This window comes from Phaethon aethereus (genome assembly GCF_964289735.1).
Source record: "Phaethon aethereus genome assembly, chromosome: Z".
Taxonomy (NCBI): domain Eukaryota; kingdom Metazoa; phylum Chordata; class Aves; order Phaethontiformes; family Phaethontidae; genus Phaethon; species Phaethon aethereus.
Window position 1 is genome coordinate 12274912 of NC_138577.1, and position 16905 is coordinate 12291816.

At 41.8% G+C, this 16905-nt stretch overlaps 1 protein-coding gene across 1 annotated transcript in view; it reads left to right on the top strand.

Annotated features, from left to right (window-relative positions):
- Nucleotides 1-16905, top strand: part of LOC309415350 (protein unc-13 homolog B-like) — a gene marked incomplete at both ends in the record, with an annotated part of 220582 nt that overhangs the window by 149223 nt on the left and 54454 nt on the right. The window contains 6 exons of the mRNA XM_082012849.1: nucleotides 6705-6874; nucleotides 7708-7823; nucleotides 9704-9867; nucleotides 12050-12200; nucleotides 13169-13237; nucleotides 16107-16196. Coding sequence (XP_081868975.1) covers nucleotides 6705-6874; nucleotides 7708-7823; nucleotides 9704-9867; nucleotides 12050-12200; nucleotides 13169-13237; nucleotides 16107-16196 — 760 coding nt within the window. The remainder of the gene's footprint in view (nucleotides 1-6704; nucleotides 6875-7707; nucleotides 7824-9703; nucleotides 9868-12049; nucleotides 12201-13168; nucleotides 13238-16106; nucleotides 16197-16905) is intronic.

Below are 16905 nucleotides of genomic sequence, written 5' to 3' on the forward strand. Positions count from 1 at the left end.
CTTGGCCTAGGGACAAAACCAACTCGTTCATTTTACAGTAATATCCCCTTGAAGTTGTATTGTCTGAGTACAGCTGTGTCTGAAGCTTTGAATGGTGGGTGTGAAATCATTGCCTGGAACAGATTACGTTGTCACTGAACAGTTTGCAAGAGTCATGTTTATTCTTTCATACTGCAGAAGAGTAACTGAGTTAAAATAAATGCAGTTCCTCCTGCTAGCAGATAATCAGTATTTTACTAGGCCATGCAAGCCCCACATGACATCCATTCCTGTTAATCCTTTGGGAATGGTGCTGTTGCATAGCTAACCACTGAGCTGGCACCCAAAAGCTTCTATTCTGTTCCTCAATTTTACTTTCAGCTGCTGAGCCTGTTACCAAGCTCAGCATCTTTCAGTTATCTCTGTGGTTATATGTGACTGTTCCAGAGCTTTTTTTTAGCCTTACCCTTCTGAGACCACTGTGTTTATAAATGTCAGTGTAATTCTGCACCTTCAGCCTTCCATCCGCTGCATGGCAGGTGCCATTCAGTTTGTCTTGCTTTCTTTATTCTCCAGGTACTGCAGATGCTGAAATTGGTACTCTGATAAAATCCGGCTTGTTTCCCTGCTCACTTACCAATGTGAAACTTCAATTTGAACACAGAGTTGATGTCTTGTGGCAAGTGTCTGTTGGGCAGCTGAGTTAATCTAGCTAAGGATGTAATGCTCAGAATGACTTTATCTGCTCTTTGTAGTTAGGAGAGCTGCACCATTAATTTGTCAGTTGGTATTGTAGCATTGGGTAACAGCAAAATGATTGTACTTGTTCCCCTAAGAAAAGAGCTTCATTCTAGTAGGAACAGAAAACTCATTTCTTTGTTCTTAGACAGCAACAGCTGGATCTCAGGGCGTGTTATTATTGTGCTGTTGTGCTTAACTTCTAAATTGCTGAGGATTTTAGCTTTATTTTCTTACCACTCTGATTTTGCCTTCAGTGTTTTCTCCACTGTCCTTTTTTCTCCCTAATAGAGGAGACTTGGCATTGTTTAAAAATTAACCTGTCCTGAGAAGTTTTCTGTGTTCCATTCCCATTGAAGTTGGCACAACAGAGCTGCCAGTTGGACCCTGCCATGTCAAGACACTTAATTTGAAGCACATCCAGATCTCTCTGCTTTTTCAGCCAGACCATTTCCCATAGACAGCCTTTTTTCTGCTCCCTCTGTGTATGTTGTTATAACTCTTTACTGGGCTTTCTCATACTGGTTGCTACAACTAGATACAGTTGTTTTAGACTAGATACAAGGAAGAAATTTTTGACAATGAGGGTGGTGAAACCCTGGCCCAGGTTGCCCAGAGAGGTGGTAGATGCCTCATCCCTGGAAACATTCCAGGACGGGGCTCTGAGCAACCTGGTCTAGTTGAAGCTGTCCCTGCTCATTGCAGGGGGGTTGGGCTAGATGGTCTTTAAAAGTCCCTTCCAACCCAAAGATTCTATGATTCTGTGAACAAATTCTTTCTCATTTTCCAGAAAATTGCTTTGCTTTTCTTTGAAGCTCTGCTCCTCACAAACAAAATTTTACTCCTAAAATGATCACAGGTCCTAAAGTCTTGCCTATCTGTTCTCTCCTGTGCATTTTCCCCCCTCCTGCACTCTCATCCATTATTTCTGCAAGCACCTCTGCACTTTCTCTACCATTGCATGAAATGTCCCCTGTGCTGGACCGTGAAACTTTACAGGCCCTTCTTGAGAGCTGCATCTGCCGTGGTGCAGAAGGGAAACTGCTCACAGAATATGGCCACATAGCTAGTCACTAGACTCTTGGAACCATAAATATTTTTTTAATATCAAAACGCACCAAAACGACTTAATTCAGGGCTTGACTGGCCTACTTTTAAATCTGCAAAATGCTGTTGCTGCCTCTGCTCCCTCACTTCCATTGTTTGTTCTTGCTACAGCTACTTGTTGCTTTTTGTCTTTATTAGCCTGTCAGCTCTACCAGGCAGGGGCTGTCTTCTCCTCTGGGAGCTGCCAAGCACAGTGGAGTCCTGGCTGCATCTGGGGCCTCTGGGCCCTCCTGTTCTTCAGGCAGAAAATACAAGAAAACAACATTATTTGAGGAAACATCTTCATGTAAAATGGGCATGTTTAGTCATAGGATTGTGTTGGTGTCCCACCTCTTCAGTCTACACAATGTATTTTAAAGGAGCACAGTCTAGGTCTCACTGTAGCATTATAAATGAAACTGAAGGCTTGGTGTGTCCTACATGGCTAACATGTTGATAACAGCTTTCTTGAGATGAGAAACTGATTGGGAAGAAACATTCATGTGGATATGATACAAATGGACCTTCACCCTTATGGGTAATTTAGCAGACTCTGTCTTTATGAGTGTATGTTCAGCAACATGAGCTAATGGTCTTAGAAGGTTATAGGTTTTTGATGTGGTACGCGCCGTGCTTTAAACTTATGAACTTTACTGTGGATAGAGATAATTTTGAGAACCACTGGACACAAGGTTTTGTAGGTATACCTTTGTGTCTCTTATGGCAGAACTTTCAAAAACTTTCACTGTTGCCACAACTTAACAAGGCTTATGACTTTGGCTTTAGCATTCTTGTGGAGGTTAAGTAACAGTCCTGCAACTGTTGTTAGCACAAGCAGCAAATGATTACCAAATTCAGCACAAATGTCATTGTTTTTTTTGTTTCAAAGTATGAATCACTGTCTCAAAAGTGGTGTTCTGGTCATTTTTAGACACTTCTCCTTTCCCTTTCTCTCCACTTTTTGGAGGAGATGAGGCACATGCAGTAAGCTGTCCCAGACCGCTGGTGTCATGTGAGCCAATTTGGGCCAACCTTTACAGGTGGGCAGAGGTCTCAAGCTAAGAATCACTTTCTACAATTTTTTGGTGGAAGAGCTAGATTAGAAGGATACAAATTACTAACTTCATTGTGGGAGGCACAATAATGTAAATTCAGCAGTTGTGTGTTCTGTTTAGCCACCAATATACCAGTTAGCATGTGTGTGGGCATGCCACTGTGTGTGTGGATCAGAATTCACTGCAGCTTCATGTGCTCACGTGCTTCCCCTCAGCCTACTTGCTAGCTGGGCATGGGAAGAGGCCACAGTATTGGCAGTGCAGGACATGTGTGTGGGGAACTGGTAGTTTGGGGCTGGGTAAGGGTGGAAGGGAACATGGCAGAATAGATGGAGGTAGATACTGGGATAGAGAGCAAGTCAGCAGAACCAGGCAGAACCAGGCTCAGCTGCCTCCACGCCTCCTGCAACCACTGGCTTCAAGCAGAAGAATTTAATGGAAAAAAAATCACAATTTATTTTATTTTAATTTTTATAAAAGATTTTGTGTGCTGTTTCCTGAAACTGTTACTTTATATGGTAGCTTGAAGTGTAGAAGTAAGTTCTTTATAAAAATGGCACCACTGCAAACACCAGGAAAATACGGATATAAAAGAAAAAAGGCAATTTCTGAGCCATGTACAAGGGAACCTGGTTTGCAGTCTCTCACACTCTGTAATAGGCCTAAAATTATTCGGTAGTTTCTTCCTTGCAGTGGAGCCACAGAGTGTTTCTTGTCTCTTTGTCCTCTTGGGAAAGCTGTGGGGAGCTCAGCTGTGGGAGACTGAATGGATGTATGTGCGCACACAGTAAATCAAGTTTCACAAAAAATGTAGTGAGAAGTGGGGCAGGCATCTTTAGAAATGTACCAGCTCCTCTGTTAATGAAGGGGAAAGCTTCTAGCAGCAGAGCTTGTGAGCCACAGTCTTATGGTGTCGTGATGCTGTCACAATTTGGAAGCTATTTCTCATTAGTTAGAAAGCCTGTTACCACTTAACAGGCCCAAGTCCCCCAGTATTCATGAGTCTGTTTTGGCAGTGCTCTCTGGAAGGTGAACTGGTATTGACACAGCTGTCTTGCTTCACCAAAAGCAAGGACTGTGGTTCCTGCAGACTTAGGTGGTGATGTTTTATCAGTAAGCCACCAACCAAAGGCTTTCAGCTGCTGTGAACAAGTAATAAGGCTCCGTCTCTGGCATGGGAGCAGCATAAGGAATACAAATTGATCAATCTCTTAAAAACAACAGAGAAAGGTGTGGTAAAATAGAAGCTTCAGTATCTCAGTAAATGCCACTGGAAAGTTTCCTGTAGCACTGTCATGGTTTAACCCCATCTGGCAACTAAGCACCACGCAGCTACTCGTTCAGTCCTCCCCACTACCCCCACCCCCAGTGGGATGGGGAGGAGAATCGAAAAAAAATGTAAAATTCATGGGCTGAGATAAAGGCAGTTTAATAGGACAGCAAGAGAAGAGAAAAAAATAAATAATAATAATATGCAAAATAAGTGATGCACAGTACAAATGCTCACCACCCGCTGACTGATGCCCAGCCAGTTCCCAAGCCGCGGTCACCACCTCTCAGCCAGCTCCCCCCAGTTTATATACTGACCGTGACATTATGTGGTATGGAATGTCCCTTCAGCCAGGCTGGCTTAGCTGTCCCGGCTGTGCCCCCTCCCAGTTTCTTGTGCACCTCCTCACTGCCAGAGCATGGGGACCTGAAAAGTCCTTGACTTAGTTGTGGCTAAGCAGTGCTTATACTGAAACATTAGTGTGTTGGCAACATTATTCTCATACTAAATCCAAAACAGAGCGCTATACCAGCTATAGGAAGAAAATTAACTCTATCTCAGCCAAAACCAGGATACACACTTAGTAGTGGGTTATGCTGCTGTCGCGAAGTGAAGGATGGTAACCAGCCACTCCAGGAGCATGGGATGATGCATGTGGTACCGCCTAAGGTAGCCTTAGGTCTAAACAGTAAATGCTGTCCTAAAGCAAAGAGCAGTTTCTGACCATCGGTAGCGAAGAAGGAGGATCAACGTGGTCCTAACAAAGAACTGGCATGCCAAAAGGTGAGGTCTGAGAAAGCCAGGTGCTTTGTAAGTGACAGTATGTGCCAATCTGTGCTTTTAGGCACTGGTGCATTTCTGAACCCTGAGCCTCTACAGTACTGCCAGGATGTACATTAGTGCAGCGTGTCAGGATCGGAGAATTTCTTTTACATGCTTATGCTGTGCTGCTGATAGATATGGCAATGCCCTCAGATAAATTTGAGAGCTACAAAGAGCAACAGTCCAAGTGTTCCTTGCTTGTGAATGCTTGCTGCATAGTTTTGTTAAAGGAAGACATCCTTGAAGTAGTGGAGGAGGAAGGGGAGAATAAAGACAGGAAAGAAACATTGAACCTCTAAATACAGGTTTGATTGCAAAGGCAGAGAGCAATGAGGCTGTCTGCCCGTGATCAGAACTGACCGGAATTGCCTCTAACTCATCTCTGTATAATTCTCAGCTGTTCCTCTGTGGTGGAAAAATTGGTAGGAGCTGCATGGATGTCTGCTACGCAGTCCTGAATCACAATAGTGGCAATAGGAGCCCAGATGATTTGTTGGTAGGGAGAATGCAAATACCAGTCACTGCCACATCTTATTGACCAGGTTTAGCAGATCTCTTCTGACCCATTTCTTCCTTTTCCCTGTTGCTTAGCAACAGATGCAGCATGTTAAAGTTAAAAAGGCTAGAAAACAGGCCTTCAGCAGAAGTTGCCTGTTTTCATAGGTTTTATTTCCTTGAGGGCAGACATTTGTAGTGGTTATGGTGAGTAATCACCCTTGTCATGGTCTTATATGAGCATGCAAATTGCTTTATTGTATTGCATGCCCTGTAAATGAGCAGAGCTCTTATAACAAGGTTCTTCTTCCCACCTCTGACATCCAGGAGCCTGTTTGTATCTACAAAAGGTATCTGAACACCTAAAAAGAAGGGGAGGCTGCAAATTCTGTGTGTGCCTTAAGCTGGAGGGTGCTGATTCAGCAAACTGCTATTTTTAAATGGAAGTGTCTTTATTGATCTGCCCAGAACACAAAGTATCAGTCTGAGCTGTGAATAATAGACAGAATCAATTCTAGTAATTAAATACCAACTGTGTAACTGTTGTATCCCACCCTTTTCTCCCATGCACAGGCAGCATTTGTGTCATCTGATTGTAATGTATTGTACATTAATACACTACTGCTTTGTGACTATTTTGAGATAAGAGAGCTAATTCCAGCTGAGCTATTTATCTTTTAGTCGAAAACAGCATGAAAGGTGTTTGTCATAGGCCTTGACCGTGCTATCCTAGATCCTCCATATGCATAAGCAGCCTTTAACACCTACAGCTGAACTGAAGATCATTGATGGGGAGAGCTGTCCAAAACCAGTGAGATGCTCATTGGCATTTTTGGGGTGTGTAGGCTGAGTTGACCAGCCTAGCTATCACCACGCTTTTGTGGGCTTCCCAGCAAACATAGCAGCAGTGAAGAGAATTCCCAGGTTTAGGGAGCTGCTGCTGAGAGTGAGGACGAGCAGGAGAGTCACAGCCACTTAGCAAGTCTGAAGTTGTTGATTGCAGTCAGGGCAGGGCAGTTCTTCAACATGCATCTGAAGTGCAGTATCCACCATGTCACAGGAGCGTTTAGACTGCACCAAAAAGTTGTCATGTAGTTCCCATCAGACACTCCATTTTTTTAAAAGTAGGCATTTGTTTACATTTTGTTTATGCATCCCTCTACTGTTGGACAAGTGGGTCAAGAGGAACGTGAAGCATGTAGCATATAAATGTTGGCTGCATTATGTGCTCTTCAACGTTGTGTTTGTCTTGTTTGCAGTGAGTGCCATAATTCTTCTGACCGGATCAAGGTGCGAGTATGGGATGAAGATGATGACATCAAGTCTCGTGTCAAGCAGAGATTGAAACGCGAGTCAGATGATTTCCTGGGGCAGACAATAATTGAAGTTCGTACTCTGAGTGGAGAAATGGATGTGTGGTACAACCTTGGTGAGCAGGCCTTTGGGGTTGAAAACATGTCACATGTTAGTTTGGGAATGTTTAAGAACACTTGGGTGCATCTGGGCAGTGTGCAAGAAAGGGAAAAAACCCCACATAATTTCCAAGGGCATACGATGGTGCTGTGGAGCAGCTGCAAAGCTTTGATCCAAGTTAAAATGACGAGGAGGAGTATAATATGTCAGAAAGGTGAATGGGTTTCCCTGTCAGGTATTGGAACGTACAGTGGGTAAATGCTTAAAGCAGGGTTGGATTCCACCTGTGCTGCAGACATGTTTCTTGTCCAGTGCCCTTTTTTTGTGCTGACACAAGCATTTACCAGTGTCTAAGACCTGCAAGTGCACTGCACTGGGCTGGGAAGTTGTTGAGACCTTTCCAAGTGGCCAAAATAGAACGTTGTAGAAAGTACTGACAAGTAGCCAGGTGGTGCTGAGTTGACAGGCATGGTAATAATCCTAGGAGGTCCAAAATCTTGGTAGGGACAACCAGCAGTTCCTAGGAGCTGAGCTGTGGTGAAGTCAGGAACAAATTCCACGTCAGTCAGCCCTGTTCTCAGATAACGGATATGTCCTTGGTGGTTCTAGTTCAGCTGACCAGCTCAGAACCCTATAGGCACCCTATAGCACATTTGCTGACAGAAGGAATAGCTCACAGTCAGTCTTTCAAAGTTTTGAAAGAAAAAAGTGAGAAGTTTTCTCCATGGTGACTCTGATGACAAGCTCAGCCTGAGCTTTCAGCAGTTTCTTTTCCAATGTTTTTACCCCAAGATGGCTGTGCTCTGAACATGAAAAATGCGTGTAATTGCTGACGATTTTTCTTTCTAGAGAAGCGAACAGATAAGTCTGCAGTCTCTGGGGCTATTCGCCTGCAAATCAGCGTGGAGATCAAAGGCGAGGAGAAGGTGGCTCCATATCATATTCAGTACACTTGCCTTCATGAGGTAAGAAGCAGGTTCATCTCAGTCATCACCATGTCCCTTCTGTCTCTTGAAGAAGCAATTTTCTGACCTTTATTTCCTCAAGACATTCATCCTTGCCTTAGATGAGCTCTCTTCCCTCCCTCTTTCCCAGGCCTGGAAACATGCTGAATCATGAGACCTGCATTTGTCAGGAAGGGCAAGAAGGCTTTAGACTGTCTGCCCTGCACTGAGGGCTGGCTGGCTCAGTCTGTTGCACTGTCACAGTTGTGCTGTGCTGCTGACAGGCAAAGATCACGCATTGGTCCAGCTCAGAGTCCCCCCATGGGTTTAACGTGGAGAAACCTCTGAATTTCCTTGAGTGATGTTTTCAGCATGTACTGTAGTATGTCTTTCTTTAGAGAAGGCATACTAAAATGCTTCATGAGTAAATTCTGATCTGGGGAGGGCTTTGACTCTGGCTGTTGAGTGATGCAGATATTGGTGTTATAAATTCTTCTGTACTGCTGCACTGGTGTGTAGCTGTGAACAACTACTGGGGTACAGAAGATAAGCTGCGGTTACTGGGTACTGACCTGTCTCAGGGTGGACTAAGCTGGGCAGGCAGTGCTGCAGAAGTTGAGAGAAATCCAAAGATGACTTGTGAGAAAGACTAAAGGAAAACCCCTGTCTCTCAGAGAAGCATGGTGAAGTCTATCAAAGAGACTACCGGTAGCAGAGTCAGACTGTAAGTGCCTGAATAAGAAAGAGTAGTCAAAGCCCCTTGCACCTGACATAAAAGAATATCTTGAGGTTCAGTGAGGTTTAAGAAAATTCAGATTAGAAAAGAAGGGCAGATGTATCACAGAGAGGAATGTTCAGCTATGAAAATAATGTATTTATCCGTCCATTGGGCTAGATGGAGCCCTGTGGTGTCTCCTGGCCTTATCAGGGAACAGACAGGTATGAAGCTTAGGAAAAAATCAGTAGGCTTCTTTTAGTAGGCTGTGTTTTGTTCTTCAATACATATTTATTGTCTTTTAATTCAGTGGTGGCTTCTGTTTGGTAAGCTATTTAGTAAGCTATTTAAGTTTTTTCCTTCTGAACATGCATGATGACTTGCTGCCCTTTTTTGCAAAGATTTTTTTTTTTAAGTATCACTTTCTTTCATTTGTGATTCATAAAATGAAGGTGATTTACAGCTAGAATAATTTAATCAGGAAAAATAGTAGTGTAAAGCAGAGGCCTTTACCTCCTAATGAGATCATTAGACTTTTGCATCCCTTACTTCCAGGAGCCAGCTGTCTGAAAGGCTGATGAATCTGTAAGTGACATGAATTTGAGGATTACTGAGAAACCCACTGAACTGAATGTGCAATTTCTGCACAGCAATGGTAGCTGAAAGCCTTTGCAGTGTTAGATAAAGTGAAAGGTTATGTTGAATAATAATGCAAGTGTCTAGTTTTTAGGGGTGATCTTAAGGATGTCCTTTTCAGAAAAAAAAAATCTGTTTGGACTGTTCTGCTGTATAATAATAATTACAAAGCTGATACAGAGCTATTATGTCATCTAGTTTAAATAGCTTGTCCACGTTAAGGCATTTCATTCTGAGGACAGGAATGTGTAGGTTGCAGGAAACTAATTAGTCTGTGGCTTCACTGCATTGAAGCACTCCTCTGCATCATTCACAATGTGTGCTGGGTAAAGTTGTATAGGTATGCATGCAAAAAATTCAGCTAGGAGCACTTGAGAAGAAAAGAAGGTAAAAGCAGAAAAATACATAGTGGGTAGGGGGAAATAAGAGGGGAGAAGAGCAAGGAAATTCGTGTTAGTGTCACCTTCTCAGCAGTTCCAAGATCTTCATGAAACTCACTTGGAGGTTTCAGCAGCCTCACCTGTAATTTCATTCCTGTTTTGTATTTCAGAACCTCTTTCACCATCTCACAGATGTGCAAGGGAGTGGGGTGGTGAAGATCCCTGATGCCAAAGGAGATGATGCCTGGAAGGTGTATTTTGATGAGACAGCTCAAGAGATCGTAGATGAATTTGCAATGCGTTACGGCATTGAATCAATATACCAGGCCATGACGTAAGATGCATTTCGTGTGTTCTTTAGTGCAGATAATCAGTGTAACTAATTGGCGTGACTGTTTATATTTAGAAAATGAAACGTGTTGGCAATGGAAGGCTTGGCAGTGACAGCTGCTCTTTATGGGGCTTAGTGTGAGCGGGAAGAGACTGCCTGTCTCTGAATCACTGGTTTCCTCAAAGTCTAGAAAGTAATGTCTGACAAAGAGCTGGAATTAAGCAGCTATCTAAACAGTTTGTGTGAGCACCTTTAAAACTTTAAAATCTTCATTAATCTTTAATTGAGCAGTCTTCTGTTAAAAAGGTACTGCCCAAGGATCCTGCTGAAGATTTCTGATGATGTGAGAAGGGATGAGTTTTTGTGAAAGTGTTTGTGTCCTGCATGTCTGTGTGGCAATTGATAGAGTCCATTGAAGTCACTAATTTCCCAGGTGCTGCTGAAGGCATTTATAGGAAGTTTGAGTAATGGAACCACTGATTTGTCCTCTTTGGAGTTAGGCTAATGCAGTTCTTGATCTTCAAAGAGCGTTTTCCTTGTCACTATAATTTTACTTGGATTTGGGATTAGCCATTCTTCCTCTTAAAGACTAGTAGCGCTATGCTTAGGTCATTTCTTATTTCAAATATAATATTAAATATAGCAGACAAAAGTGAACTTTTTCACGTTAGAATCTGAAACTTTTGGGATCTGGGTCCTTGGATGAGTTATGTTCTGTACTTATGTCACCTTGCGAGCACCTTTTCTGCATATTGATTTAAGCCAAAGAAATTGGCTTAAATTGGGAAAAGAATTGGAAGGTACCTCCAGAGGTCTAGTCCCTGCTTATAGCAGGCCTAACTTGGAAGTTGGACCAGACTGCTCAGGGCCCCTTTCAGTTTGTTGAAAATTTCCAAGCATAGAGATCCACCACCACTCTGGGTTTCTGTTCTCAGGCTGTATTACTCTGGGGAAGAAATTCCTGGTTGAAATCCAAATTGGAAAATCCTACTTTGAATTTCCTATGCTGTAATTGCTCTGTATTGCTGCTTATCTTTTAGTCTTCCATCTAAAAGGATTTTGGCCTGACTCAATCTTCTCACTAACTTTCCCCTCTCTGCTAAGTAGTCAAGACATTGATTAGATCTCCACCCCTCATGCCTTCTCTTCTTCAAGCTAAACAATGCCATTTTATGTGTCTGTTTACCAAATGCCTAAATGACCAGTTGGTATGTAGGTATCGTACAGCAAGCAAGTTAACATTTAGGCATCAGTATCGTGTTTGTCTGAAATACTGACTTGTGAATTCCTACGAAATTCTCTCACTGGAGCATTTTGTTTGTAATCATTTGTACATTAACTAGCACAGCAGCTAACGTCTATGATAAGTCCCTTAGCGAGAAAAGCTGCATTCAGTAAATAGTTCCCAAATTTAGTTTGGGAGCTCAGTGAGGATTCCTGCTTAAAAAGGACTGCTTAAAAATGGCCCACTCTCCTGTCTGTTAGAATGAACTTTGCTTGCCATGTGCCATAATATCAGACCTCTTAAGATATCCTTTTTTTTTTTTTCCCCTCTTATGTCTAACAGATTTTCTTTGATTTGTTTAACCATTTCACAAGCCCGAATGCTTCTGCAATAATTTTGAGACTTCCTGCAGGAGGGTTCCTTGCAATTTAATGACAGCAGTTAAATGGGAAAATGCAAATGAGTGTGTTCGCTTCCTGCAGGCTGGAAGGACTAGCCCTAAGGAATCATATATCACTGCAGCACAGAAATACTACCGCGTGATCTTGCCGTGCTTGAATGCTTTTCAGTTGCTGCTGCCTCATGACACCTCAGAACCTGTGACTGCCTCAAGTGGCAGCAAATTATATAGATCTCCTTGTGTCAGGCTTGGCTCCAGGAATTGGCCTCGGGACCCATGGTATCACTTAGGTCACAAGCTGTTGGCAACAAGTAGTTGAGAAGCGATCTTACAATCTGGAAAGGGCTGTAATAAAGGGATTTCTCTGTTTCAAGCATATCTGTTCTCTAGGTGGCATCTTTCTGAAAAAGGTCTGAGATGCTGGAGATTTGCAGGAAGGAAGAAAACATAACTTTCTTCTGTTCATGGTGCCAGCTAGAGTAAGGGGGCTATTAAAGACATAGAATCAAGTCATGCTATGCACAAGATACCGAATGGCTTACAAAACTGTCCTTTTGCAGGCATTTTGCATGTCTCTCCTCTAAATACATGTGCCCAGGCGTGCCAGCTGTGATGAGCACCTTACTTGCCAATATCAATGCTTATTATGCGCACACCACTGCCTCCACAAATGTGTCTGCTTCGGACCGCTTTGCAGCCTCCAATTTTGGGGTATGTTTGCATGTTTGGTGATGTTACAATTGGACTTCTGTAATTTGCCTACAGAGCTTCTGCCTTTCAATAAATAACTTGCTTTGTTTAGGGAACATTAAATCTGTGAGGAGTTGGAAGCTGTGGAGCTCTTCTAGACTAGACAAAGAGAACATTTTTTTTTGTCGTCATCATCACACATTTTAGATATTAATCAATGTAATGCATTGTGATGTTTATTCTTTGTGTTCAGATTACACTGGAGCACAGATGGTATGGAAATGAGCAAATAATATTAAACTCTGCATGGTGGTGCTGTTGATAAAATACTCTGTGTGATCTGATCATTTCAGAACTTTGTTTTTAAAAACAGCAACTGCTTTAAGAAGAAAAAAAAAAGTCTAGTCCCCTAACAGCTAAAATTTTTTTGTATAACATGCAGTGGAGTTGAGTGTGCTGAAAAAGTATTTGGAAGAGCTTGTGCTTCCTGTCAGACTGAAAATTTATAGATTGAATGAGGAGGTATTCACAATGCCAAACCAGAATCCACTGGAGAGACCTGCCCTAGAGAAGATGATCACAAGAAGCTTGTAATACTTGTCACTGAACTAAAAGATAAGATCTTGGAGCTGTGTCATTGCTTTTCTGCCTGTTCCTTTTATTTATCTCTGTATAAATACTTTCTCTTAAATGTAAGTTTGGTGCAAACTGCAGACTAGGAGTCAGAGGGGTTTTCTGTACTGCCTCTGCTTCAGAGTGATAATGGAGTACTTTTCTGACAATTCTAATGTTACACAGACTTAAGAAATAATTACAGTATGAGAGTAAATCCAAGAATTGAAAGAAAATATTGTTTGCACAATACCATGGATATTGCTTTCTTCTGCTCTCCTGAGATCTGACACTAATTCTCTGATATGCTGCCACTTACTCTGAACATCGATTCAACAGTGGTGATGTGACGTTTGTTGGTGTTTTCTGGTCCACAGAAAGAACGATTTGTGAAGCTTCTGGACCAGCTTCATAATTCACTTCGGATTGATCTGTCAATGTACAGGGTAAGTGGGAATAAACACAATTGTTTCAGGCATTCTGGTGGGCAGAAGGGATACACACCATTTGGATTTCTCTTACATTTCTAACCTTTTGGGTAGTTTGTGTCTTACGGAATTGTCATGACAAGCTTGTTGCTCGAACACACCATTTTGTTTTCCTCATGGATAGAACTTAAACCATGTTTTTTTCTTCCTTTATAACTTCCTCAAGACTTCTGAAATAATTTAAGGATTGTGAACTGTGCTCACCTCTGATAACGCTCCCAGAAATGCAAGTTGGATTGGATTAATAAATTTGAATTATTCTTATCGGCTACTTCAGGTATCATCTAAAAAGGGAAAAAAGACTTGTTCTCCCCTAGTAAGACAGAAATCTTTCGGAGGACCTGCAGCCATGTTATCACTTATTTTAGGTTTGGCAAACTCAAATCACTGTCCCTGACCCTGGATCTACAAGACGTGCTCTCAGGTTGACATCGACCCCCCTGCCACTTCAGCATATTGGGAATCGATGAATTTCAAATGTTGGCATCAGTCCATCAGGCTTCTTAAACTCTCTAGTTTCTTTCTTCACTACTTCAGAGTCAACATAGTCTTACCATGTAACTTAGCTTTTTTTTTTATTTCCTTGCTATATTATTTTAATTAGTGGCTAATTGAAGAATTTTTAAATGGTGGCAAAATGTGAGCTTTGATTTTATTTATTTATTTAAAAGTAGATCCTCTTCTGATTAGTGCATTTATTTGAAACACAGTAAAACATACAGAGGAGGGAAACATGAGCAGACTAAGAGGAGTGCATTAGGAAGACAAACAAAAAGTACAAGGGCCAAGGTGCAAAAGAAGATAAAAGGAATGTTGTGTAAAAAGCTATTCTAAAACTACATTACTCGTAAGAGAAGGTCTAAAGAGAGCAGTGATCCACTGAGTAGCAGAGGGAAAATTACCAACACATAGCAATAGGAATCTGTAGTGGTGATACCTTTTTTATTTGCTTGGCCTTCAATAAAAGCTGCTTTCCAGTAGCTAATGCAACTAAACCTTGGACAAACAAGTAAAATCTTACATAAAGGACCAGGAAGGATTTATGTAGGTTAAATAATTTAGATGTTATCTTATTGGCAGTATATTTAGAGAAATGGCTGAAGCAATTTGGGAGCTCTTAGTTATTATTTTAAGACTCCTGAAGGGCAGGTTAAATTCTGGAAGAAAAAAGTGTTAGTTTCCAGCTTTCAAGACAGGAGATGGCAATTTACAACTTAAATCACCCAGATTAAGCCTCCCCCTCCTGCTAATTTAGTCAAGCTATTTGTAAGCACTTGAAACATCGAATAACCAGCAGTGTGGATTTGTGAAAAAGAAAGTGTCAAACCAATGTGGACTTGATGATCTTAGAGGTCCTTTCCAACCTTAATGGTTCTAATGTGTGTTCCTTCCAGGGCAGTGTGGCATGGGAGAGGTGGAGCTCCCTCAAGAGTAGCACCAAGTCACCCTCTGAATAATTATTTTGGCAAGCATTTTGTGAGCAAGTGCAGTTATTCTGTATGCATGTCAGTTGTTCTTTCTGTTGGTTGGTCACTAGCTGACATTATTAGCATAGAGGAGGTTGAATTTCCATATAGATAATGCTCTCTTTTCCTGATTATTATTCCTAATCAAGAACATGCATTCAGTCCCCAATATTCATCTAACAGTTTGTGTTTACAGTTTGATCCCTGGAAGCCTTTGATTTTGTTAAATACCCTGAGCGCTAGAGTGCATGTGTGGACAACTTAACTTTAAAAGGAGAGTTGTCTAGGAATGAGTATCAACAAATAACTGTAAAGGGCATTAAATCATTTGCAGTTGTTAGCTAACTGCAGCAATACTCAATTGCTGTCAAGAGACAGCACATTTTTGTGTAAGTCCTTAGAAATAAATGAAAACTTTTTTCCCCACTGCCCTTTTTAGCCTTTTCTCTAACAATTTTTCAATGTGCAGATGTGAAGAGACTATCCAAGGTTGCTTTTGCTATTTTACTTGCAGCAAAACCAATCACATCAGCTTGAATCTAAGAACATGCTGAGGAACGTGAACGCTGTTAAAAGACACAGGAAGGAAAGAAGGGGAATGTAGGGAAGGGTGCAGTGCCTGAGGTCAGAAAGGGAAGGAAAGCTTGCTGCGTTCAGCATAGGCATTTACATGTATATATATACATGCACACATATGTATCTCATCTAGAAGGGGCAATGAGACTTCTAATTCCAGCGGAACCCAGAGAGTGGAAGAGGAAGCTGCGGCTATGGACAGTGGGGTGGCGGGCAGAGTATGTAAGATAAATGCGTTAGAGCGAAGGAGGCATTGAAGGATACATGCTCATCTTGGCAGATTGGATCTCCCAGGGGACGGAGTTATGACGACTTCCTGCAGGGAACAGTGCTCATTTTCCCTTCTCACTCCCGTTTTATTTCTCTGGAAAGGTTGCTGCTATACCACACCTCTCAGTGTCTCAGAAGCGAAGCCAAAAACCAAGCGGTGGGTGCAGGAGGGAAAGGGCCCCCACAAGCAACCTCAAGCAAGAGGCCAGGGCTGCCGGTGGCAAGGCTATTGCTCCCTGCCTGCTCCTTCTACAGCCAAGGGGAGGTCTCCTGCTGCCGAGGGCTGTCAGTCTCCTGGCATCCACAAACTTTGAATTCCTATGAGAAGCTATTTAATTAAGCAAACAGATAAGCTCCTGCAGCAAAAAGGCCTTATTTATTGAGCATTGTTTTGACTGGTACAAGCTTCTTGAGCAGGAAATGTTTCCAAGGCAGTTTCCTTATTTAGCACATGCTTGCAGCCTTGCATAGATCTGACTGCGCTTTCCAACAGGATTTCCCTTTTTTGTCAACAGAATAACTTCCCAGCCAGCAGCCGCGAACGGCTGCAGGATCTGAAGTCTACAGTGGATTTGCTGACCAGCATCACTTTTTTCAGGATGAAGGTAGTGTTAGGGGTGGGGATGGGAATGGGGCCTCTGCAGTTTTTGCTGCAGGAGTTGGTTTCCCATTTTCAAACCATTGTTTCATGTCGTTGTGCTTTTTTCTTGGAGAGTAAGATACTGAAATGGGATAGTATCTCGCAGTAGAAAACCAGGAGAGTTGTTTTGAATGCTAATGTGCTGGTTCTGTAGTTAAGTTTATTGTTCTAGCAATGTGTAATGAGTTTATTTTTAGTTCCTGATTTTTGTTTCTAAACTTAAAAAAAAAAAAACTGTTGTAGGTTACCATGTGTCACTTAGTAATTTTTGTCTTATCAAAACCAAAGCAAGTAGTTAATTTGAGCTATTTCAGGAAGTGCTTAAAATTTTACTCTTAAGCCCTAGCATAAATGATGTTTAAGAACTTTATTTTGAAAGTGTTCATTCAGATAATATGTCTGTATTGAAAGTTTGCTTTACAGAAATACTTGGGAAAGTTTAGAGGTAGTGACAATAGCAAAATTGTCTCAGGTTATAGTTTCATTTTCAGGGTGATACCTGCATATCTGTTTAGTTTAAAGTAACCCTGAAGTGTTTTTCTAAAGCAACGTAACAATGAAATAGTGAAAAGAGCTGTCATTGCAAGAGGAGAAGGCATAGCAGTTGGCATGTCCCTAAGGATTCTGCTGTGCTTCAAAATTCAGTAAATCTTGTGAAGAAAGATGTACTTAAA